Here is a 24,576-nt window from a genome sequence, read left to right on the forward strand (position 1 = left end):
TGATTTGTGAATGTTGAACCAGCCTTGCATCCCAGGGATGAAGCCCACTTGATCATGGTGGATAAGCTTTTTGATGTGCTGCTGAATCCGGTTTGCCAGTATTTTATTGAGGATTTTTGCATCGATGTTCATCAGGGAGATTGGTCTAAAATTCTCTTTTTTTGTTGTGTCTCTGCCAGGCTTTGGTATCAGGATGATGCTGGCCTCATAAAATGAGTTAGGGAGGATTCCCTCTTTTTCTATTGATTGGAATAGTTTCAGAAGGAATGGTACCAGCTCCTCCTTGTACCTCTGGTAGAATTCAGCTGTGAATCCATCTGGTCCTGGGCTTTTTTTGGTGGGCAGGCTATTAATTGTTGCCTCAATTTCAGAGGCTGCTATTGGTCTATTCAGGGATTCAACTTCTTCCTGGTTTAGTCTTGGAAGAGTGTACGCGTCCAGGAAATTATCCATTTCTTCTAGATTTTCTAGTTGATTTGCGTAGAGGTGTTTATAGTATTCTCTGATGGTAGTTTGTATTTCTGTGGGGTCGGTGGTGATATCCCCTTTATCATTTTTTATTGCGTCTATTTGATTCCTCTCTCTTTTCTTCTTTATTAATCTTGCTAGCGGTCTGTCAATTTTGTTGATCTTTTCAAAAAACCAACTCCTGGATTCATTGATTTTTTGGAGGGTTTTTTGTGTCTCTATCTCCTTCAGTTCTGCTCTGATCTTAGTTATTTCTTGCCTTCTGCTAGCTTTTGAATGTGTTTGCTCTTGCCTCTCTAGTTCTTTTAATTGTGATGTTAGAGTGTCAATTTTAGATCTTTCCTGCTTTCTCTTGTGGGCACTTAGTGCTATAAATTTCCCTCTACACACTGCTTTAAATGTGTCCCAGAGATTCTGGTATGTTGTATCTTTGTTCTCATTGGTTTCAAAGAACATCTTTATTTCTGCCTTCATTTCGTTATGTACCCAGTAGTCATTCAGGAGCAGGTTGTTCAGTTTCCATGTAGTTGAGCGGTTTTGATTGAGTTTCTTAGTCCTGAGTTCTAGTTTGATTGCACTGTGGTCAGAGAGACAGTTTGTTATAATTTCTGTTCTTTTACATTTGCTGAGGAGTGCTTTACTTCCAATTATGTGGTCAATTTTGGAATAAGTGTGATGTGGTGCTGAGAAGAATGTATATTCTGTTGACTTGGGGTGGAGAGTTCTATAGATGTCTATTAGGTCCGCTTGGTGCAGAGATGAGTTCAATTCCTGGATATCCTTGTTAACTTTCTGTCTCGTTGATCTGTCTAATGTTGACAGTGGAGTGTTGAAGTCTCCCATTATTATTGTATGGGAGTCTAAGTCTCTTTGTAAGTCTCTAAGGACTTGCTTTATGAATCTGGGTGCTCCTGTATTAGGTGCATATATATTTAGGATAGTTAGCTCTTCCTGTTGGATTGATCCCTTTACCATTATGTAATGGCCTTCTTTGTCTCTTTTGATCTTTGATGGTTTAAAGTCTGTTTTATCAGAGACTAGGATTGCAACCCCTGCTTTTTTTTGTTCTCCATTTGCTTGGTAGATCTTCCTCCATCCTTTTATTTTGAGCCTATGTATGTCTCTGCATGTGAGATGGGTCTCCTGAAGACAGCAGACTGATGGGTCTTGACTCTTTATCCAGTTTGCCAGTCTGTGTCTTTTCATTGGAGCATTTAGTCCATTTACATTTAAGGTTAATATTGTTATGTGTGATCTTGATCCTGCCATTATGATATTAACTGGTTATTTTGCTCATTAGTTGATGCAGTTTCTTCCTAGGCTCGATGGTCTTTACATTTTGGCATGTTTTTGCAGTGGCTGGTACCGGTTGTTCCTTTCCATGTTTAGGGCTTCCTTCAGGGTCTCTTGTAAGGCAGGCCTGGTGGTGACAAAATCTCTAAGCATTTGCTTATCTGTAAAGAATTTTATTTCTCCTTCACTGATGAAACTTAGTTTGGCTGGATATGAAATTCTGGGTTTAAAATTCTTTTCTTTAAGAACGTTGAATATTGGCCCCCACTCTCTTCTGGCTTGTAGAGTTTCTGCCGAGAGATCTGCTGTCAGTCTGATGGGCTTCCCTTTGTGGGTAACCCGACCTTTCTCTCTGGCTGCCCTTAAGATTTTTTCCTTCATTTCAACTTTGGTGAATCTGGCAATTATGTGTCTTGGAGTTGCTCTTCTGGAGGAGTATCTTTGTGGCGTTCTCTGTATTTCCTGAATTTGAATGTTGGCCTGGCCTGCTAGGTTGGGGAAGTTCTCCTGGATGATATCCTGTAGAGTGTTTTCCAATTTGGTTCCATTTTCCCCCTCACTTTCAGGCACCCCAATCAGACGTAGATTTGGTCTTTTGACATAATCCCATACTTCTTGCAGGCTTTGTTCATTTCTTTTTCTTCTTTTTTCTTTTGGTTTCTCTTCTCGCTTCATTTCATTCATTTGATCCTCAATCGCTGATACTCTGTCTTCCAGTTGATCGAGTCGGTTACTGAAGCTTGTGCATTTGTCACGTATTTCTCGTGACATGGTTTTCATCTCTGTCATTTCATTTATGACCTTCTCTGCATTAATTAGTCTAGCTGTCAATTCTTCCACTTTTTTTTCAAGATTTTTAGTTTCTTTGCGCTGGGTACGTAATTCCTCCTTTAGCTCTGAGAGGTTTGATGGACTGAAGCCTTCTTCTCTCATCTCATCAAAATCATTCTCTGACCAGCTTTGATCCGTTGCTGGCGATGGGCTGTGCTCCTTTGCAGGAGGAGATGCGCTCTTATTTTTTGAATTTCCAGCTTTTCTGCCCTGCTTTTTCCCCATCTTTGTGGTTTTATCTGTCACTGGTCTTTGATGATGGTGACGTACTGATGGGGTTTTGATATAGGTGTCCTTCCTGTTTGATAGGTTTCCTTCTGACTGTCAGGACCCTCAGCTATAGGTCTGTTGGAGATTGCTTGAGGTCCACTCCAGACCCTGTTTGCCTGGGTATCAGCAGCAGAGGTTGCAGAAGATAGAATATTGCTGAACAGCGAGTGCACCTGTCTGATTCTTGCTTTGGAAGCTTCCTCTCAGGGGTGTACTCCACCCTGTGAGGTGTGGGGTGTCAGACTGCCCCTAGTGGGGGATGTCTCCCAGTTAGGCTACTCAGGGGTCAGTGACCCACTTGAGAAGGCAGACTGCCCCTTCTCAGATCTCAACCTCCGTGTTGGGAGATCCCCTGCTCTCTTCAAAGCTGTCAGACAGAGTCGTTCGCGTTTCACAGGCTTCTACTCCTTTAGCTGAGCCCTGTCCCCAGAGGCGCAGTCTACAGAGACAGGCAGGTTTCCTTGAGCTGCTGTGAGCTCCACCCAGTTCCAGCTTCCCAGCGGCTTTAGTTACCTACTTAAGCCTCAGCGATGGCGGGCGCCCCTCCCCCAGCCTCGCTGCTGCCTTGCGGTTAGATTGCCGCAGACTGCTGTGTTAGCAAGGAGAGAGGCTCTGTGGGCGTGGGACCCTCCCGGCCAGGTGTGGGATACAATCTCCGGTGTGCCGGTGTTACAGCGCAGTATTGGGGTGGGAGTTACCCGATTTTCCAGGTGTTGTGTGTCTCAGTTCCCCTGGCTAGGAAAAGGGACTCCCTTCCCCCTCGCGCTTCCCAGGTGAGGCGATGCCTCGCCCTGCTTCAGCTCTCGCTGGTCGGGCTGCAGCAGCTGACCAGCACCGATTGTCCGGCACTCCCGAGTGAGATGACCCCAGTACCTCAGTTGAAAATGCAGAAATCGTCGGTCTTCTGTGTCGCTCGCGCTGGGAGTTGGAGACTGAAGCTGCTCCTATTCGGCCATCTTGCTCCGCCCCCCCTCTCACTGTTACACACAGGGAATGGGAAAAGCCTAGAATGAACCTTCTGATGTCAGATTAGAGAAGGTAGTGCCAGAATGAAGTGTGTGTGTGTGTGTGTGTGTGTGTGTGTTTAATATAGGGATGTGTGTCTTCATATATGTGTTTCCTAACTTTGTCCACTGAGAGGGCCCAGAGGCAATGAGTACACCTGGTGTCCAAATTTTGGTTTCTAAATGTCATTCTCAATGAAAGGACTCAGGGCTCCTTGGAGAAGTGGTTGATTTGACTGGGGCAGGGAGGATACAAGAGGAGCCTGGAGTATCATATGGTTCTAGAAAATAAAAAGGTACTCAGAAAAGTATGGAACGTGTCAAAGGGACACAGGAACCAACGGAAAAGTTCTTCTAATGGCCAAAGCAGAAAAAAATTGAACAACAAAAGAACTATCATAGTATTGGATTATAACCCAGAGAATAAATGAAATATCCATAAGTCCATTTTTCAGTTATTTCAGTTAAATAAATAACTGAAAAATGAATATATAGGAAAGAAGACAAATCTCCCTAATAGGAGAATGTCAGTTAATAAATGCTAAAGGAATAAAGGAAATACGAAATTGCCATTAGACAAACACTAGAATAATAATTATTTCAGGAGAGATCAACTGATGAATGCTAAAATCAGTAGACAAAAGCTTAAGCAGAAAGAGGACATTCGAATAGTCTCACAGTATCTCCCCCAAAATATTTAATAGTTACAAATGGAAAATTACAGTGGAGAAATTCAGCAGACACCACTTTAACCAAGTGATCAGGGTTAACATCACCAGTAATAGGATATATTGACATCATGTACTCTCTCATACAATGCACTGAGAAGGGCACATCACCTCTATGGTATCCTTCCCAATATGCATAACCTTAATCTGATCATGAGAAAACATCAAACAAAACCAAATCAAGGGGCATTCTACAAAATAACTGATGAACACTCTTCAAAAGTGTCAAGGTCATTAAAAACAAGGAAGGACTGAGGAACTGTCATAGATTGGAGGACACTGAGGAGACATGAGAACTGAATGCAGTATGGAATCCTGAATTGGGTCCTAGAACAGAAAAAAGGACAACTGATGAAATCCAAATAAGTTATGTGCTTTGGTTAATAGTATCGTGCCAAAGTTAATTTTTTTTAATTTTTTTTTTAAACAAAGTCTCACTCTGTCACCCAGACTGGAGTATAGTGTCACGATCTCGGCTCACTGCAACCTCTGCCTCCCAGGTTCAAGTGAGTCTCCCACCTCAGTCTCTTGAATAACTGGGACTACAGTCACGTGCCACCACGCCTGGCTAATTTTTAAATTTTTTTGTAAAGATAGGGTTTCACCACGTTGGCCAGGCTGGTCTCAAACTCCTGACCTCAGGTGCCACCCACCTCAGCCTCCAAAAGTGTTGGGGTTACAGGCATGAGCCACCATACCTAGCCACCAAGGTTAATTTTTCAGTTTTGGCAAATTTCTATGGTTATATAAGATGTGAATATAATGGAATGGTGGTTGATAGGAATACTGGGATTCTCTGTACTGTTTTTACAACTCTTCTGTCAACCTAAAATTGTCTCAATTTTAAAAACATGTGTTTTTTAAAAAAGCTTATGGAGTCTTATGAGCTGTATGTGTCTTATGAATGGGACCACATAGATTAGTAATTAGGCTGTCACAGACTTACCCTAGGCGGATAGCCATAGAGAAGATACTGTTAGGAACACTGCTTTAGTGAAGAGCCTGTCATTTTGCCTTCACTTGAAATCACACTGCTGAAATCTGTTTCTGCTGCTGGATTGATTTCAGGTTTTTTGGTTTTAAGCATTGTGTCTTTATCGGTGATAGGTTGGTGGTACATATAGATGTTGCAAGGATGTATTTCTGATTAATTACCTGGCCGTACCTGTGTACAAGCTGCTAATCCCTTTTCTTTGCATTCCCAGGGTCGTTATGGTTGCTGTCGCTTTCTACGAGATGGATATAAAACTCCTAAAGAGGTAGGTTTCTTTTCTCCAAAATAAACCCAAGGTAGAATGGCCACTTCTACCTGCAGCCTCATTCAGAGAAAACATTTACCTCACTGATGGTACTTATAGAGATCACTAAGTAGTATTATAATAACTGATGTTTGCTATATTTGTTGAACTTGGCTTAGCTGCCAAGTTCTCAATTTATAGGCCTTTCTGGATTAAGTAAAATAGAGGAAGGTGTAGTCCTTCTACCTCTTGTGTTGGTTAGTTTCAGGAAAGAACTACTGATACATGGTAAAATCAGTGGATGAAAACTTATGCAGAAATGGTATTTGCATTGTCTCAAAGTATCTCTCCCAAAATATTTAACAATTACAAAGGGAAAAATCTTTCCATCAGGAGATCTTTCTGGCCCCACATTCCACCTCTTGTAGTTGGTTAGTTCTAAACAGTGCTAGATTTTGAAAAGGTAAGTTTCTTTTATTCAACTAGTCAAAAGTTCATCTTGGAAATATAAATGAGAAAAATTCAGTATTATTAAAGGGATTGAACAGTCAATATGAATCACTTTCACTGGTAATGGAAACATTGTTTAAAGCTTAGATTTGATGGTTGAGAGACATTATGGATTTTTTAAAATCATCGAGCTCAAACTCTTCTGGTCTACTTCCTCTCTTCCACTTTATTTTTTAGCCTTGAATTTGACTTCTTCCCCTATCAGTGTACTAAACTTATATGTTCTGAAACATCATCATAAGCTCTTAAATGACCAATCCAATAGCCTTTTCTGAATCCTTATTCTCCTTGACTTCTCTATAGTACCTCACTTTTTACCTAGTCCTAAATTCTCTTGAAATTCTTTTCCTGTTTTAATTTTCCCACTATACTATCCTGATTCTTCTCTTTCTGCTATTCCCTTGCCCCACTCTGAGGGTTTACTAAGATTCCATTCTTGAGCAGTTTGCTCATTTTATTTAGTACTATTTCACAAAGCTCATCTGTAACTTGTACTTCATAATCACCTCTATGAAGATGATTCCCAAACCCTCATCTCTAGTTGCTCTTCTAAACGTTTCTATTTGTATGTCCTACTACTACATAAAACTTAACAAATATAAAACCAAACTCAACTTTATTGCAAACCAATCTTATTTCTTCATACACCCTCTTGTGATATCATTGCTATCCCAATTCCACTAGTTAGAAGTCGCATCATAGAGTACTTGCTAAGGGAAGGGAGTATGCACATGCTCTGCCTTCCTGAACTCCTCTAAAACAATCAGTAATGAAAGCCCATGTTATAATACCTCTGAACTAAAGATGTACATCTAACCTCTGAGTGATGACAGACTTTATTGTGTTTTTACTAGGATCCCAATCGTCTGTACTATGAACCAGCTGAGCTGAAGCTATTTGAAAACATTGAGTGTGAATGGCCATTGTTCTGGACATACTTTATTCTTGATGGGGTCTTCAGTGGCAATGCAGAACAGGTAATAAGCTAGGGAAAGAGTTTTCAGCTGAATGTTCTTGTTATATCTTCTTACAGCTAATAGTATACCAACCCTGTGTCCAGATGGAAGTCTTCCTAATAGGGGAGAGACAGTTGTTCCCTACAGGCTACTAGCTGAGGGCACTAAGAGTTAAAAGACCTGGATTATTTTTTTCTTCTTTTTAAAAAAAATTTGGTTTCACTCCTGACCATTTAGTGCCCAACTATTGTCATTGACTTCTTCAGTTTCTCTGTACATAATGAAAATAGTTTTTCACCATTCATTAAAGAATATATTCCTAAAAGTCTTTGAATTTCACAGATAAAGACATACTGTAAATGCAACATACAGTCAGTTCTGCTATAATGATACATATGCAATCTTTTTGTTGTTGTTGTTTTTGAGACAGGGTCTCTCACTCTGTTGCCCAGACTGTAGTGTAGTGGCGTGATCATGGCTCACTGCAGCTTCGATCTCCTGGGCTCAAGCAGTCCTCCCACCTCAGCCCCCTGAGTCACTTGGACTGTAGGCACATGCCACCACATTCAGCTACTTTTGTTTGTTTGTTTGTTTTTTGTAGAGACGGGCCTCGCTTTGTTGCCCAGGCTGGTCTCAAACTCCTGGGCTCAAGCTATCCCTCCTGCCTCAGCCTCTCAAAGTGCTGGGATTACAGGCATGAGCCACCACACCCAGACCATATGCATTCTTTAAAAATCACCATGCTACGCATATTTAAAAAATAAAAACTACAGGGCTTGTGAGAAAATGGGGTAAGGAGTACAGCACATAAAATGTAGCGCATACAAAATGATAGGAACCTAATAAAAATAATAGTATCATGGCTTTATACATGGTAAATAGTAAAGAAATACCTAAATGCCACAATAGTTACGGGACTTTCACCTTAAAAAAGACCCAAAGTTTGCTTGTGCAAGTGTGTACCCAAGTTCTCACCAGTTCACCCACCTAGCTCTCATGCCCACTACAGAATGTGCAAGAGGAAGAGAACAAAAGTGGGATTAAAAAGAGTGAGAGAAAACAAAGAAAAAGAGCATAAAACAGAGGGGAAAAATTTTTTAAAAGGCTGAGAGGAAAGAGGTAGAAAACTGAAGAGAGGGGAAAGCATGTGGCTGCATATCCAGGATGGCCATCAGAGGATTGCAACTTGTAAGTTCAGTAGTGGTGAAAGGAGTGTTACCTGAAATTGGACAGAAAGGAGTAACAACAGATGTGAATGGGTACAGTTCATTGTTCTCCTGAGATGTATGCATGTGTGTTTTGTGTATTCTTACATGGTCCAGTTCAGTTGAGTACATTCTCAGTATGAAATTGTGCATAACCAAACATGAAATTCATGTTATACTCAAATTTTCCCCCAATATATGGGAAGCATTGGAACAAATTTGTTTACGAAGTATTATAGCAGAACTGACTATATTTTTTTTCCATCATAAATTACAGTTTTGGTTTTTTGTTTTTTGATTTTTTTTTGTTTTTTTTACATTTTATATATTGCTAAGCTTTAGCAAATGGTTAAGCACAGAACATAAACTTGACCATAATAGAACCTAATTTGGCAGGTAAAACTGCAATTTCAAGACAATACGTCCTCAAATCTAGAAGCTGTACTTAAGAAATACATAGTGGAACGAGACAGGCCTTTGGAAGCAGACTGCCATGGCTACACCCTGGATTCAATTGTGTACTTGCTCTGATCTTCCACAAATTTACAACCTCTTTGAGACAATTTCCCTGTAAAAAGGCCTTAATTACACATAGTTCCTAGGATAGTTTTTAAAGTTAAATGCATTAAAGTATGCAAAACTCCTAGCATAATACTTGGCCTATAACGAGCATTTAGTAAATACCCTTTCCTTTCTATTTTACTGGGTGAATTAGCTTCTTTTCAATGTGACCTTCTTTGGCTACAATCTTCTCCTGGGTCCCCAAAGGGACTCTCTATAAGTCTTTTTTTTCCTGCCTTTCTTTTATCTGCAGGTTCAAGAGTATAGAGAGGCTCTTGAAGCAGTCCTCATCAAGGGCAAAAATGGAGTCCCACTTCTGCCAGAGCTGTACAGTGTTCCTCCTGACAGGGTGAGTCAGACAGTGCCATAACATATAGCTGATAGAGAAGAGGGGCAGTACCTTGATAAGACTACCTCATTTGAGTCAAATAATTTTTAATCTTATTTTATTGTTCTGAAAGCTTGTCTTTAGGTATAGGACAACATAAGTATGATTTTATTCCTTTAAAAATAAAAATTTTAAAACAGTCTCAATGATGGTACTGTTGCACAGTGAAACAAGGACAAGACCAAACCTGAATCTTGAGAATGATGTAGAGATCACTAGTAAAAACTATGATGATGTTCTGCGTGGACTGTCAAGTTTTGGTATTCTCTGCTTTTAGGCCAGTAATCCAGGACTGTTTTAATAGGTCAGGCTTGGAAAATGAATATATCTTGTTTTCAGACTGTCATTTCCCCAAAATGCCACTCGGGTGTAACATTGTTCCTCTTCTCCACTGCAAAAGAGCATTAGACATGGGAGAGAATAGTCTTCCATTCCGGTGAGAATGAGTAGAATAAGCTCCCAGCAACATCAGCAGCACCACCTGAGAGCTTGTTAGAAATAGATTTCAGGCCCTACCTCATCCCCACTCAATCAGAATCTGCATTTTAACAAGATCCTCAGGTTATCTATATGCACATCACAGTTGGGGAGCACTGCCCTAGATTATAGTGATAGTGCTTCACTTTTCAGTGCATTGCATATGTAGCTATATAGGGTATAAATTACAATCCAGTCTGCCTTTTTATTATCCAGTATCTTAAACCTTCTATTATTCCTCATCTGGCCTCTTCATCTTTTCTTTTAGGTCGATGAAGAATATCAGAATCCTCACACTGTGGACCGAGTCCCCATGGGGAAATTGCCTCACATGTGGGGTCAGTCTCTATACATTTTAGGAAGCTTGATGGCAGAGGTAAGAGGAATCTTCAAGGCTGTCCCACTTATTTCTGCCTTAAGTCACCATAATAATCAGATTTTTAAGTAGCTCATTAAATCTGAAGGATGTCTTCTGCCTTTTGCACTTTGCGTTAATTATAGTTTTCCTCCAGATCTTCAGAGTAGGGAGCATAGCCAACCCTCACAAAAAGCTCTTGCTCCCTGGCAACCATGTCCCTCATGCTGCCCAGGACTCCCTACTTTGGCACTGTATTTGGAGCTGCTCAGGCCCCAGATCTATCCCTTTCAAAACTCCCCTCAGTGCCCTGCCTGGTGACTAACAGATGCATTTGTGCTTAGCTAGTTAATTACTGATAATGGATTAAGTGCTAATGTTTCCAAGCAACATAATGTTTCATTCTTTAACTGATATGTTTAGGTGCCATGATAAGTGATTAGGAACATCGTGGCTTTTTTTTGTTTGTTTGCTTGGGTTTTTACATTTGTTTGTTTTTTGTTAAGGGGCTCTCTAAATGTTCCTTATATCAGATTCTGTTGAGATTGCCCTTAATGAGGCATTTGGGAGTTTCTGACTTTGTGTCCACCTTCTTTGTGACATTTTGAGCCTGCACAGAGGCATTCTGTTTCTCAGAAGATTTTCATATAATCTGGCAAGTCTACTTCCCCACTCTATGTTATTTTGATAAGATATAACCCAGGCTCCTAGAGGATCAAGAGTGGGACTTAACTATCCTATCTGAGATACTCTTTGACCTGTTTATGTATAACCACTGATTTTTGCAGCTGTTTTGTTCATTTTTCTTGTGTGTCTGTGACCATGGCTGTTTGATTACTCTTAGTCGACATTACTAAATGAATCCAGCAAAAGTGGGCAGAATGGTTTGTTTAAATAATCCTTACCTGGTAACTTTGTTGTTCAATTAAAATAAAATAAATGCATTGATAAAAAGAATGCCGCATTGATAAAAAGAATGCCACAGTGATTGGTATTATTTTTTTTTCCTTTTTTAAAATTTAATTTATTTTATTTTTTGAGACGAAGTTTCGCTCTTGTTGCCCAAGCTGGAATGCAATGGCGCGATCTTGGCTCACCACAACCTCCGCCCCCCAGGTTCAAATGGTTCTCCTGCCTTGGCCTCCCGAGTAGCTGGGATTGCATGCATGCACCACCATGCCTGGCTAATTTTGTATTTTTAGTAAAGACGGGATTTCTCCATGTTGGTCAGGCTGGTCTCGAACGTCCAACCTCAGGTGATCCGCCTGCCTCAGCCTCCCAAAGTGCTGGGATTATAGGCATGAGCCACCACGCCCGGCCAGTGATTTGTATTCTTGAGGAAAAAATAGGCGAGTTCATCCCATTTCATAAAGGGCAGAAACTCAAGTCAAAAGATTTCTGATGTACGGAAGGCATAGCAGATATATGAACAAATGAGAATACAGCAGGACTAATGGCTTAAATTACTGATAAGCTTTGTGATCTAATCATCTAATCATACGTATATCCAGAGAAGATAGAGGAATAACCAGAAAACATTCTGTTTATTTATAATTTATACCCAGCTGGGTGCAGTGGCTCACGCTTATAACCCCACCACTGTGGAAGGTTTGCTTGAGTCCAGGAGTTTGAGACCAGCCTGGGCAACATAAGTGAGGCCTTGTCTCCGTGAATAAACTAATTAGCCAGGTGTGGTGGCACACACCTGTAGTCCTAGCTACTTGGGAGACTGAAGTGGGAGGATTACGTGAGCCCAGGAGGTCATAACTGCAGTGAGCCATGATTGCACCACTGCACTCCAGCTTGGGTGACAGAGAAAGACCCTGTCTCAAAAAAAAAAAATTATACCATACATATTTATACCCTACCTAAAAAAGGATTTGTGGCAGCCAATAGAAATTAACTCTAGATAAAATGAATTTTGGTGTGAATTTGGGAGTTCAAACATTTTCATACAGTAAAGGCATTTGTTTCCTTTCTACACCTGTCTCTTGAATGTTATGGTGCAAAGTTATGGGCATAGGGATGTTGTTTTCCCTCAAATATTAGCTTCTCTTTTGAGACTTAATAATCTGTCTTTTTATGGCTTTTCTTTAGGGATTTTTAGCCCCTGGAGAAATTGATCCCCTGAATCGCAGGTTTTCTACTGTACCAAAGCCAGATGTTGTGGTTCAAGGTATGTATTCTTACTCCCAGTGGAAGAACTTTTATATTAAAGGTCTGGTTAGGGGTAGAAATCTTTAGGCTAGTAAATTATGACTATTCTATATCTTGCACTTCATTAGGATTCAAAAAGTATATAATGAACTTGATTCAGTTTGGTTTCAAAATGCTGGTAATCTTAATAATAAACAAATGAATGACGTGCTATGTCAGGGGACTCCAAAATATTATTTGACACTCTTAACCACTCCTTATGTCTGGAAATTATTTTATTTTCATTGTCATAACATTTTAGCCTCCTGGTTATCTCTGCTTTTTCTCTGACCACTCCTTCTGTGCTATTTCTACTGTACTTCTTTCTTTATGTATGGTTCTGCACTTAGTATTTTTTTTTGAGATGGAGTCTTGCTCTGTCACCCAGGCTGGAATGCAATGGCACAATCTCGGCTCACTGCAACCTCCACCTCCTGGGTTCAAGCAATTCTCCTGCCTCAGCCTCCTGAGTATCTGGGATCACAGTCACGTACCATCACCCCCAGCTAGTTTTTGTATTTTTAGTAGAAACGGGATTTCACCATGTTGGTCAGGCTGGTCTCGAACTCCTGACCTCGTGATCTGCCTGCCTCAGCCTCCCAAAGTGCTGGGATTACAGGCAAGAGCCACTGCACCCAGCTGCCCTTAATCTTATACTCTTGTCTTTCTGTATTTATACTCTGTATTAGTTAGCTAAGCCTGCCTCCTTCATAGTAAATTTGCTTCCATGGCCCCAACTATTACCTCTTTGGAGAATACTCCAAACCTTTGTTTTTATTCCTAACAATCCACTTAAATTTGGGACATCTACTTTCTGCAAAACACTAGGCTGAGTTCTATAAACATGTTAAAAATTCTAGTCCCAATATCTATAAAGCCTCTCTACCATTTACACTTCAAACACAAAACTGACCTGTTGTCTCCATCCCAACCTTTTCCTCTCCTAAGAAATGCAAATCCTTCTACCTTTCTTATTTCTCTCAATGATATCACCATTATTCTTGTCTCTTAGAGTAGAAGACTTGAGGTAATTTTTTACTCTAACATCACAATCCAATGTGGTGTTGTGAAACTCCTTTGAAATGTCTCCAATCACTTGACTTTGGGGTTGGTTCTATATGGAAAATAATCTCGTGCGTTTTCTAAATTTTCTTATACTTGGCATCCCATGTGGTCATACAGGTAGTTCTTGCTTAACAATATATATAGCAAACATTATGTAAAAGTCATTACTCTTCCCTTCCCATGAGAGATCTTGCTCTCCTTTGAGGTTTATTCCACCTGTCTATGTTGATCTCCTGGTTGCTCTAATTCATTCTTTGAAGACTTTGAGGCTTGGCTACAGCCTTCCTCTTCCTCTCCAAATCCTGCCATAGAACTAGATTTTAGCATTGATGTCAGTGCAGTCTAGTACTTCAGTCTCAAAGTTCTGGATATCCATAACTCTAGTGACCTTTCCTTCTACCTATACTTTTAGCCATCCACTCAAAGGACCAAACTTTAGGGCTCTTTCACTTCAGATATCTGAAATTCCAATATTCTACTCTGTGATCATAGTCATAACATTATTTCAACTTTCTTTTTCTTCCCATTACCCTTGTTTCTATTTTCCCCTAGTTTACCCTTTTCTACCTCATGGTTGTTCATCTAAATTTCCCAGTCACCAATGCACCATACTTCTATTACACCCACTAGAAAAATCACAGCCCTAGGTCAGTGTTACAGTCTGCATTTTCTGGTCCTATACCTAGCCTGCTAAAAAGCTATTGGGGAAAAAAACACACACACAAATGAGCAGAGTGGTGGCACTGGAAATCATGGTCTCCAGCTCAGCTAGGTTTACAGTGCCTCCTGTTCATCCTTGTTCTTATTAATAAGTCAGCATTTTCATACTTCTCAACCACTATTCCACACCTTCTCTGTTTTCAATCCCCACCTCTTTTTTCAGCCTAATTCTTGGCCTGCTGCTTCATGCCTGATAATATTCTGATCTTTGTCAGTGTCTCAGCCCTCCCCACCCCTACAGTCTTACCTATCCTTGCCTCATTTTCTGCAATCTGAGAAAAAGGGTTTCTTCTCCTATTCAAGGACAAGTCTTCCTTCTGATGTTTGATCATTATCTTCTTCCCCAGCCTTCTCTAGAAACTTGCTCTTTCCTGGAATCCTCAAACTCTCCCATTCTGTTGGTTCTATTTTGTTTAGTCTACTGACATGTTCATCTCCCTCTAGTTACACTATATAGCTTCTTTCTTTCTCATCCAAACTTCCACTTTTTTATATTCCCTTTATTCTGCAGTATTTTATAGTCTGGCTTACTACTATGAAAACAATCTTGCTTAAATTACCAGTGACCTTTGTATTGCCAAATTTGGAAGGTACTTTTTAATCTGCATCTTACTGGAGTATTTAATGTGTATCCCGTATCTTCTACGATGCCATACTCTCTTGAATCTCCTTCAACCTAGATTAAGCACATTTCTGTCTCATTCTGGTCTTCCTCTTCTTCTTTGCCCCCTAACTATTGGTATTTCTGAGAATTCTGTCCTTAGCCCACTGCTCTTGCTTCTCTAAATATTTATTTCTGTTCCTCAGCCTCCTTCTATTCCAACCTTTTCCCTTTTCCCTCTTTCCACCTTCTTACTTCTTCCCTCACTCCTAGAAGATGATCTCACCTCCTATACCATAGAGAAAATATAAGTCATGATATAAGAACTCCTCCACTTCACCCCAGGCTTTTCTTCATTTGCCCATGTCTTTTATGTTGGTATTTTCCAAGGTTATATTCTAAGTCCGCTTCTCCTCTTCTCTATATATTCTCCTTGACCCATCTCATCTCTTTCTATGCTAATGAGTTCTGAATCTGTATCAGCTTCCTTTAAGATACCCTCACTTGGGTGTCTCACTTGCACTGTAAATTTATTCAACATGTCTAAAATTATTCAGCTATACCCTCCTAGTACTACATCACCCATACCTGCTTTTCCTCCTATATGCCTGTGTCATTAAATGACACACCATCCTCCCAGTTATAGAAATAAATACCTAGGGAATCCTTGATATCTTCCTCTCTCTCATCTCCTACATTCAACAGTTAACAAGTTCTGGCTGCTTTATTTCCTAAATAATTCTGAGATCGATCCAGTTTTCTCCAGTACCAGTATCTTGATCCTAATGGAGGTAATCACCATCTCTTCCTTACATTACTGTAGTAACTTTTTTTTTTTTTTTTTGAGATGGAGTCTCACTCTGTCACCTAGGCTGGAGTGCAGTGGCATGATCTTGGCTCACTGCAACCTCTGCCTCCCGGGTTCAAGCGATTCTCCTGCCTCAGCCTCTGGAGCAGCTGGGATTACAGGCACGTACCTCCACACCTGGCTAGGTTTTTTATTTTTAGTGGAAACGGGGTTTCACCATGTTGGCCAGACTGGTCTCGAACTTCTGACCTCAGGTGATCCACCCACTTCGGCCTCCCAAAGTGCTGAGATTACAGGCGTGAGCCACAGTGCTCGGCCCTATAGTAGCTTTTTAGCTGGTCTGTCTGTCTTCACTATAGTCTGTCAGTTTCTTCTCTATCAATCTGAATGCACTATTTTTAAGGTACAGGTATTAATATTGTATTCCTCTGATTATACCTCAACAAGGGCTTCCCATTGGCAGTCTCCTTAATATGACTTATAAGGCCCTTTAGATCTAGCCCCTGACCCCATCTCCAGCTTCATTTTTCATCATCGCCCCTTTATACTACATGTTTCTGTTATAAAGGGCTTCTTATAATTCCTAGCTCTGCCTTGTTTTCTGTTCCCTTGAGCCTTTGCCCATGCTATTTCTTCTGTCTGGAACAATTTCTTCCTTACTTTTACCATATCCTGTTGCAGGTTAACTTCTATTCAGGCCTCTAGCAGGACTCTATAGCCATCTCATTTTTTCCATGTAGGGATCATGTCCTTAACATATGGCAGTGCCTAGCACATAAGAGACACTAAATACGAATTTTCTAAATATTTTATAAAACAAAAAAATTAGTTGCTTGGGTTGAAGGCACTCCTGGGGCCCCCAGAGTATTGTTTACTTGACTGTCCTTCAGTCCCCTGTACTCTTACAACCAATTCCCCTGAAGAATCCTGAGGCTCAGTAGAAAGCAGTTTGGAAAGCATGGCCAAAAGATGAAATACAAAATCCTTCAAGTGATACACATGCCCTTCATGATGCTCTAACCCCTGTCTATCTTTCCAGATCCATTTTTTTTGCCACTATGCAAGGTATACTATGCTACAGCAATATTGAAGTGTATATGGTTCTTCCCACCTCCCTATATGCAGCCATTCTTCTTTTCAACTCTGTGCTTGATAAGTTCATTCTGGACCCTCTTCCTAGAATGGCTATACCCTTCCTAATCCCTTGTTTCTCCTAGCTAACTTATTCATTCTTTCAAACTCAGTGTAGGCATCAACTCTTTTCAGAAGCTTTTCCTGATACCCCTCCTCCCAACCCCATACTACCTAGCTGTCACTCCTGGATGATCTCATAAAGTTTTGTGCACTTATCTCTATTTACCTAGCAGGTCATTTTACAATCCATGTGTATGCCACTTCTGTTACAATGTGCGCTCCTTGAGGGAAAGACTAATTTATCCATTTCTATATCCCTAGTGACTAGCATAGTACCTCATCCATTGAGGTACTTAATAAATGTTTACTAATGAATGAATGGATTGCCATGTGTTTTTTCCTGAACTGTCCTTAGCCCCTTATTGTTCTTCCTCAGCACATTTTTCCCTGAAGAATCTCTTTTATTTTCATTTTTTCAGTTACAAGTAATCAAGATGGTATTATGTCCAGGGGACTCTGTGATCGACATATCCTGCTATCCTGGCCCAGACAACAGCAGCCCATTAGCATGAGGTTTCCAAGATAGAAAAATATATAAAGGATAATGACAAAGGAAGGCAAAGTAGCACTTTGTTAACTAAGACTTTGCTTCAAAAACTCAATGTAGAAAATAATGGTAAGCTAGGATGAACCAAGCAGTGCATTCTTTTTCCTGTGAACAATCCGTCACATCTCCCAGCACTAGAGGAGCAGTAGAGGGCACATTTGCCACTGGTGCTTAGTGTCAAGACAGCTAAAGCCTCAGTTGGATTACTGGCCCCCAGCCGGGTATCTGTTTCATAGAGGGAAAGTGAAAAGAAGAATCAGGAAGCTGGCCTAGCCTCGTCTCTTGTAGTTGGGCTTCCTACTTCAGTGACAGGAGTATAAGAGGAAGAAAAGGGAGTTGTCCAGGTTTGGTAGGCTCTGAATCTAGAGAAGTATCATCCCCATCTCTCCCCAGCGCCCCCTACCTGCCGCCTAAAAAACATACAATTCTATATGTTGATGGCTTAAATTGTTATCCCCAATTCACCATGCCTTCTATCATTCTCTAGCTATAGGCAACTCCTGTCATTAGGATGTTCTTTATTACCCCCACATACCTGGCTCTGACCTTAGGTTTACTGATATGAAAGAACTCGGGGAGTCAGTTTTTACCAAAGCTCTACCAAACCTCATGATGGATTTTTCCCCCATTTAAACATGGAATCTTAGATATAAAGAGAGTGTGGTATTCTCTAGGAGCACATACATATTTAGCCAAAAAGCAAAAATTAATGCTCTAGTCTTGAGATCTTTTCTTTTTCATTTTAGATAATATTATTTAGCATAACACTTATTTTATCAAAGTCCCTCAATAACTGTTCATTTCCTCCCATTTCCTTTTTTTCTCTTCAAAAGAAATTATATGACTTGAGAGATTTTTAAGTTGCTATTGAAATAAAATTTTCTGGTGACCTCATCTTCTTTGTCTCCTATAGTCTCCATTGTAGCTGAAACAGAAGAAATCAAGGCCATTTTGAAGGACAAGGGAATTGACGTGGAGACCATTGCTGAGGTATACCCCATCAGAGTACAACCAGCTCGCATTCTCAGCCACATTTATTCCAGCCTAGGTAAGGAGATTGGCCAGGCTGCTAGAATCAAAGCATTATTCAATACAGGCTGGCTTCCATCCTTTTTCATTCTTCATGATTGTGTATTGCTTTATTAAGCTGGAGCTGAGAAGGAATTTAGAGTCTCTAGAATCCAAGTTTCTTAGCTTCTCTATTCTGAACAGGCCTGATAATTTTAGGTGTGTTTTATGAACCCTTTGGATACATAAGGCATGGCTATTATCAGCCAATATTGTATCTTTATTCCAAGTGTGTGCTTAAATAACATGTTCTCTCCTTTCTTGGAACCTGTACCTCTTTTTCAAATACTTGCTTATTTTATATGGAATGATAGCCAAGGAACTTGTTTTTAGGTCTTTCATACTTTGTCATTTAATGAACTAGTTCGTAATATAAAAGATTCCTTAATATAATACTTACTTTTAATTAGTACTTATTTTTAATTAGTACTTATTTTTTAATTAATTCACATATTAAACTTAGTGATAGACTTTTTGCATTAAACAAATTACTATATTGTTATCTAAAAGAAATTCTAAACTACTCTTGTGGAAGACTGAATAATGACTCCCCAAAGATATCCAAATCTCAATTCCTGGAACCTATAAGCCTTACCTTATATGGCAAAACAGACTTATTTGAGATAGGGAGATTATCCTGGATTACCCAGGTGGTCCCTAAATGTAATCACAAGTGTCCTTATAAAAGGGAATCAGAGGAAGACCAGACTATAAAAGTAGGAGATGTGACAACAGAAGCAAGAGATTAAAGTGATAAGGCTGTGAGCCAAGGAATTCCCACATCATCTAGAAGCTGGAAGAGGCAAGGAATGGATTCTTCCCTGGAGCCTCCAGAAGGAATCAACCCTGCTGACACTTTGATTTTGATTTTAGTTCCATAATACTCATTTTGGACTCGTGATGCCAAGAACTGTAGAAGTATAAATCCGTGTTGTTTAAGCCACCAAGTTTGTGGTAATTTGTTACAGAACCAATAGAAAAGTAATACAATCTTAAACTACAAGAGAGTAGATTTGTAAAAGATTGGCTCTTAGATAGTGGATTGCCACTTACAAACCCAGAAGTTAGTTTGTATATGTGCGTGTGTGTGTGTGTGTGTGTCTGTGTGTGTGTACTTTTTAATCATCACCCAAGAATGGTATGTTTGTAATTAGAGTTAAGGCAAGTAAGGCAAGTATTCCCAGCTGAAAACCAGCCTCCTTCCCTTTTTACTGGCACTTAACTCCAGTCACTTAATTTCTTTGTCTAAATTGAGAGGGAATCAACCAAGGAGGAAAGGACCAAGAGTTAGAGCTGACTTTTGTCTGTCTCTAGGAACATATATTTAATGCCAACAAGGCTTGAACTCCTTGCATTCCAGAGCTATTAACATTTGCATCTGGCTTTAGGAGTATATGGATTTCTTTCTTCCATCCTAACTATGATGTAGGAATGTCCCTTTCCTAAAAGTTCAAATATAACATGGTTAGAATTTTCTAAAGAAACTTTGCTTTAAAAAGATAATGAAAAACTAAAATATATACACATAGAAATTAACAAATGTATTGAATAAGTCTCAGATCCTAATAAATTTCTAAAATCTAGCCACAAATTAGCTTGAATATTATAAAATACTCCTGGTTCCCTCTATTTACTCAACCCTAACTGAGGTAAATACCAAGTCAAGGCTCTGAAACTTCTGAGGCTGATTTGGGTGGATGCTTTGCTAGGTGGGATGCATACCTCACCCCTTCCCAGAACCTGCTTCCTGTTTTTATTTTTTGGCCATTCCCTATAGCCCCAGACCTATAATGCACTTCTAGTCTCTAGATACTAGTCCACTAGCACTAAATCACTTGAGGTAAGGAAGGTATTTCCCTATTTAGCCAACATCTTACCCACCTGAGTACTAGTTGATCTTACAGTCACCTTCTTTGTAACTCTTAGAAGTCTCTACAATTCTGGGTTTATGCAAGTCCTGTTGGTGACTTTGACCTGATTCTCTGGCTCTCACTCAAAAGTTAATAGGTTAATTTTACCCATTGCTTCATTGCATCTTTTATTCTAAATTGGCATATCTTACTGGGAAACAAGTAATTCTAAGCTCTGGGCCATCATTTCTGGAATCTGCCTGCCTCACATCAGGTCTCTCCAACAAACAGAAGCAATCTCCTTACTATTTACTTTTTCAAAACCTAGACTCCATCTTGGGCCTCTTACTAAGTTCTTGTTTTCTAGCCAAAGGAAATAAAAACTAAATGAATGATCAAACATCCAGGGACTCAAGTGACAAGTGGACATTTATCTTCCTGATATGTTCTTTCATTTGCTACATTCATTCATTCATAAACATTTATTGCTCCCTTATTATGTACCAGGCACTGGGCTAGATGCTATGGAAGACATAGCCATGCAGCTAAATAATCACAGTACAATCTTATAAATGCTATGACCATGGTGTTACATATGAAATACAGAAGAAAGGAGATAGATTTACCTGGGGAAATCAGGCAAAGCGTGGAAGGGAAGTCAGGAAAAGCGTGATAGATAAGGCAACATTTAATGACTTATCAGTCAGATGAGTGATTATTCAAAATTCTATTATTGCAACAGTTTCACAATAACTAAATTGCCCTAAGGATACATCAAATGACAACCATAATTCCCATGAAGGAAAAGGAATATTTCTTTACTGGGTGTATTTGTTTATATATGTTAACTAAACGGAGTTCTCTCACCTCAAATCCTCAGTATTTCATAGTCAGTTCTAAAACATCTTTTTTATTTTTTTAAATTATGAGATTAATCAACTTTGCAAAAGTAAGAATTTAAATATTAAGTTCAAATCTTTATATAATGCTAATTCTTTTCTAATCTCTTAGTGCATATAGATACATTTTAATAGTTATCTTTAACATGCCTATATTTACTTGTGTTCTGTTTGTTTTCACTTACTCTCTCATGATGCATTTCCACATACCGAAATAGCTATATAGTATTTCATCAAATTAAAGTAATTGTTCCCTTATTAGTAGCTGAATTGTTTCGAGAATTTTTATCCTTCTATAAATGCCTTTGTATAGACCACTGTTTTCTTAATTGTATATTCTCAGTAAAGGGATTCTGGATAAGATTGTGAACAGGTTTTTAGCTCTTGTTACATGTTGCCAGATTATTATTTACAAAGACGAACTAATTTGTAGTGACATAAATAAGATATAAAATATGCCTTTCTTTTTTATTATCCCACTAACATTGGAGTTTTATTTATTTTTGTTAGATAAATAGGTTTTAATATGTATAAATTATTTTAATTTTCTATCTTTAATTCCCAGTGACCTGCACATTTTTCTATTTTTCTATTTTTGCTTTACCTCTTTTTTTTTGAAACTGTGTGTCTACAATTGCTTGCTTATCTAATAGGGTCTGCACATTTCTGTATATATTTATCAATTATTTGTATTTTATGGTAAGCTTTTATCAGTGAGATTTATATATATTTCCTAGTCTTACTTTCTTTTAGATAATTATTTTCTTGCCTTTGTGCAAATCTTTAAATATTAGATACATCCATTTTATCAGATATATTTTTCAGTCCTTCAAGAATTATGACTTTATCTCCTAGTTCTATCTGAATAGGTATGCTATTCTGGTTCTCTCCAAATTTCATAAGTTATAAGTTATCTGATTACAAATTGGTATGTACACATTGACTGCAGGGAACTGGAAAACAGAGACAAGCACAAAGGAAAAAGGTAACAATCACCTGTAATTCCACCACTCAGAGGAAGCCACCTTTTATTTTGGCATATTTGTTTCCAATCATTTAAATAAAATAAGTACAAACATGTTTTTAGAAAAATGATGTCATTAAGAATGGATTTTGCATTCTGTTTTTCTTGAAACATAACAATATATGATAAACTCTGTTATGTTGTGGTAAGTAGCCACCTACAATCCAATTTGATAGCTGTATTAACGTAATTTCTTCAAAAGTTATTTCCTAAATAGCCTTTTTCTGTTAATTTTGCAAATCATCTACTTAGATTCTTTTGCCATTTTTCTGCTGGGTACTTGTTGATTCTTTACCCATTTCCGTGAGGTAATTTTAAATATATTAGGGATACTGACACTTTCTCTTCCACCTTCCACATGTTATTGCAATATTTTGCTATTTTATTATTTGCCCTTTAATTTTGTGCTGCTTTTCATGTATAGAAGTTTTATATTTTATGTAATAAAATTTTCTCCTTTTTTGGATTCTTTCCTTGCTGTTAAACTTAGAAAGATAGACCCATCCCTAGGTCAAATACATTTTCACTGCATTTTCTTTGTTATTTGTGGTTACAATTTTACATTTACGTCTTAGGCTATAATATTAATTTTAGTTTGTCCTATGAGGTAAAAACCTGACTTTTTGCCAAATAACCAATTGTTCCAGCACTATTGATTGAATAGTTCATATATACGTTGTTTTGAAATTCCATCTTTATCATCTACTGTACATGCATATACTCACTCACATGTGTGTGGATACTTTTAATCTTACTTTTTGGTGCTGCTGATCACTGTTTCTTCTTTCCTAGTACTACATTTTTTAAGTTATCATAGTTTCAACCTCACCAATGATTGTGAAAATGTAAGATAAAAGAATAGTGCTATATAATTTTTTGCCCATCAGTTTTACAAAAGTTGAGTGCCAATATCCAGTGCTGATGAATATGTGGAGATGTGGACACTCTCAGCATCTTGGTAGTGTAAATTAGAGGCAGGTAGGCATTACCTATAAAAAAATGTAATGCACATGTCTTTGACCAACAACCTTAGTTCCAGGAATCTATCCTTTTCTTTTTCTTTTTCTCCACCCGAGATGGATTCTTGCTCTTGTTGCCCAGGCTGGAGTGCCGTGGAGTGATATCGGCTCACTGCAATATCCGCCTCCCAAGTTCAAGTGATTCTCCTGCCTCGGCCTTCCAAGTAGCTGGGATTACAGGTGCCCGCCACCATGCCTGGCTAACTTTTGTATTTTTAGTAGAGACAGGGTTTCACCATGTTAGCCAGGCTGGTCTCGAACTCCTGACCTCGTGATTCGCCCACCTTGGCCTCCCTCCCAAAGTGCTGGGATTATAGGCGTGAGCCACTGCAACCAGCCTAGAATCTATCCTATATAACACTCGTACAAGTACACAAGGATATATATTCAAGGATGTTCACTACGTTATAATTTGTGGTGGCAAAACAACAATTAGAAGCACTGTACTGTGTTTAAACAAGAATGGTAGAATTATGTATATTGTATCATAGCTAAAAAGAAAAGGTAGACTTTCAGCTTCCAGCTGTGATGAAATAGCTTGTATTGGGCTGTCATACTAAGAATAACTGGAATGGCTAGATTTTAAAAATGAAGGTGAGTGAAGGCTTCAGAGAGTAATTACAACAGCCAGAACTTGAGAAACTAAAACCTTAGACAGAAGAGACACTCAAAGAATAAACTCACTATTCTTTGTGCAGCTTACCTTTGAGGCGTGTGCTGATTCTTAAGTTTTGCTTGCACGAAGTAAGGGGCCAAGAAACTAAGCAGAAAGTCTCACTGTTCTACGGAGACAAAAATTGCATTTCAGGACCTTCCTATATGGAAGGGACTGTGATAAACACCTTGTGCTTTCAATAGAAACCCCTAAAGAGTGGATTATACCTTAGGAGAAAGGAAAAGCCATAAATAGACAAGTTCTTAGAAAGCCTCAAACACAAATCCTAAAACAGTCTTCTCAATTCCTGATTGGGCTAAGAAGATTTGCTTATGCTGTATCTGCCTGCTAAAATAAACTGAATCTTCTCTGGAGGGAAATAATATCATCCAGAGCCTCTACAATTCTTTATACACTGTATTCAGCATTGAAAAAAATATAACAAGACATGACTCAGAAAACCATGACTTGTTATTAATTGGTAAATTAATAAAATTAATAAAAGACAAAAGAAAAAATAATCAAAACAGACACACAGACTTCTATTCAACATAGCATTTTTTTTTGAGACAAGGTCTCACTGTATTGCCCAGGCTGGTCACAAACTCTTGTGCTCAAAGGATCCTCCCACCTTAGTCTCTGGGAC

At 39.0% G+C, this 24,576-nt stretch overlaps 1 protein-coding gene across 2 annotated transcripts in view; it reads left to right on the forward strand.

Annotated features, from left to right (window-relative positions):
- Nucleotides 1-24,576, forward strand: part of PHKA1 (phosphorylase kinase regulatory subunit alpha 1) — a 141,134-nt gene that overhangs the window by 55,964 nt on the left and 60,594 nt on the right. For both annotated transcript variants that reach the window (XM_023202119.2, XM_023202120.1), the window contains exons 9-14: nt 5,800-5,853; nt 7,197-7,319; nt 9,318-9,413; nt 10,198-10,305; nt 12,382-12,460; nt 18,329-18,463. In XM_023202119.2, coding sequence (XP_023057887.1) covers nt 5,800-5,853; nt 7,197-7,319; nt 9,318-9,413; nt 10,198-10,305; nt 12,382-12,460; nt 18,329-18,463 — 595 coding nt within the window. The remainder of the gene's footprint in view (nt 1-5,799; nt 5,854-7,196; nt 7,320-9,317; nt 9,414-10,197; nt 10,306-12,381; nt 12,461-18,328; nt 18,464-24,576) is intronic.

The sequence above is a fragment of the Piliocolobus tephrosceles genome, chromosome 12, assembly GCF_002776525.5.
Source record: "Piliocolobus tephrosceles isolate RC106 chromosome 12, ASM277652v3, whole genome shotgun sequence".
NCBI classification, from domain to species: domain Eukaryota; kingdom Metazoa; phylum Chordata; class Mammalia; order Primates; family Cercopithecidae; genus Piliocolobus; species Piliocolobus tephrosceles.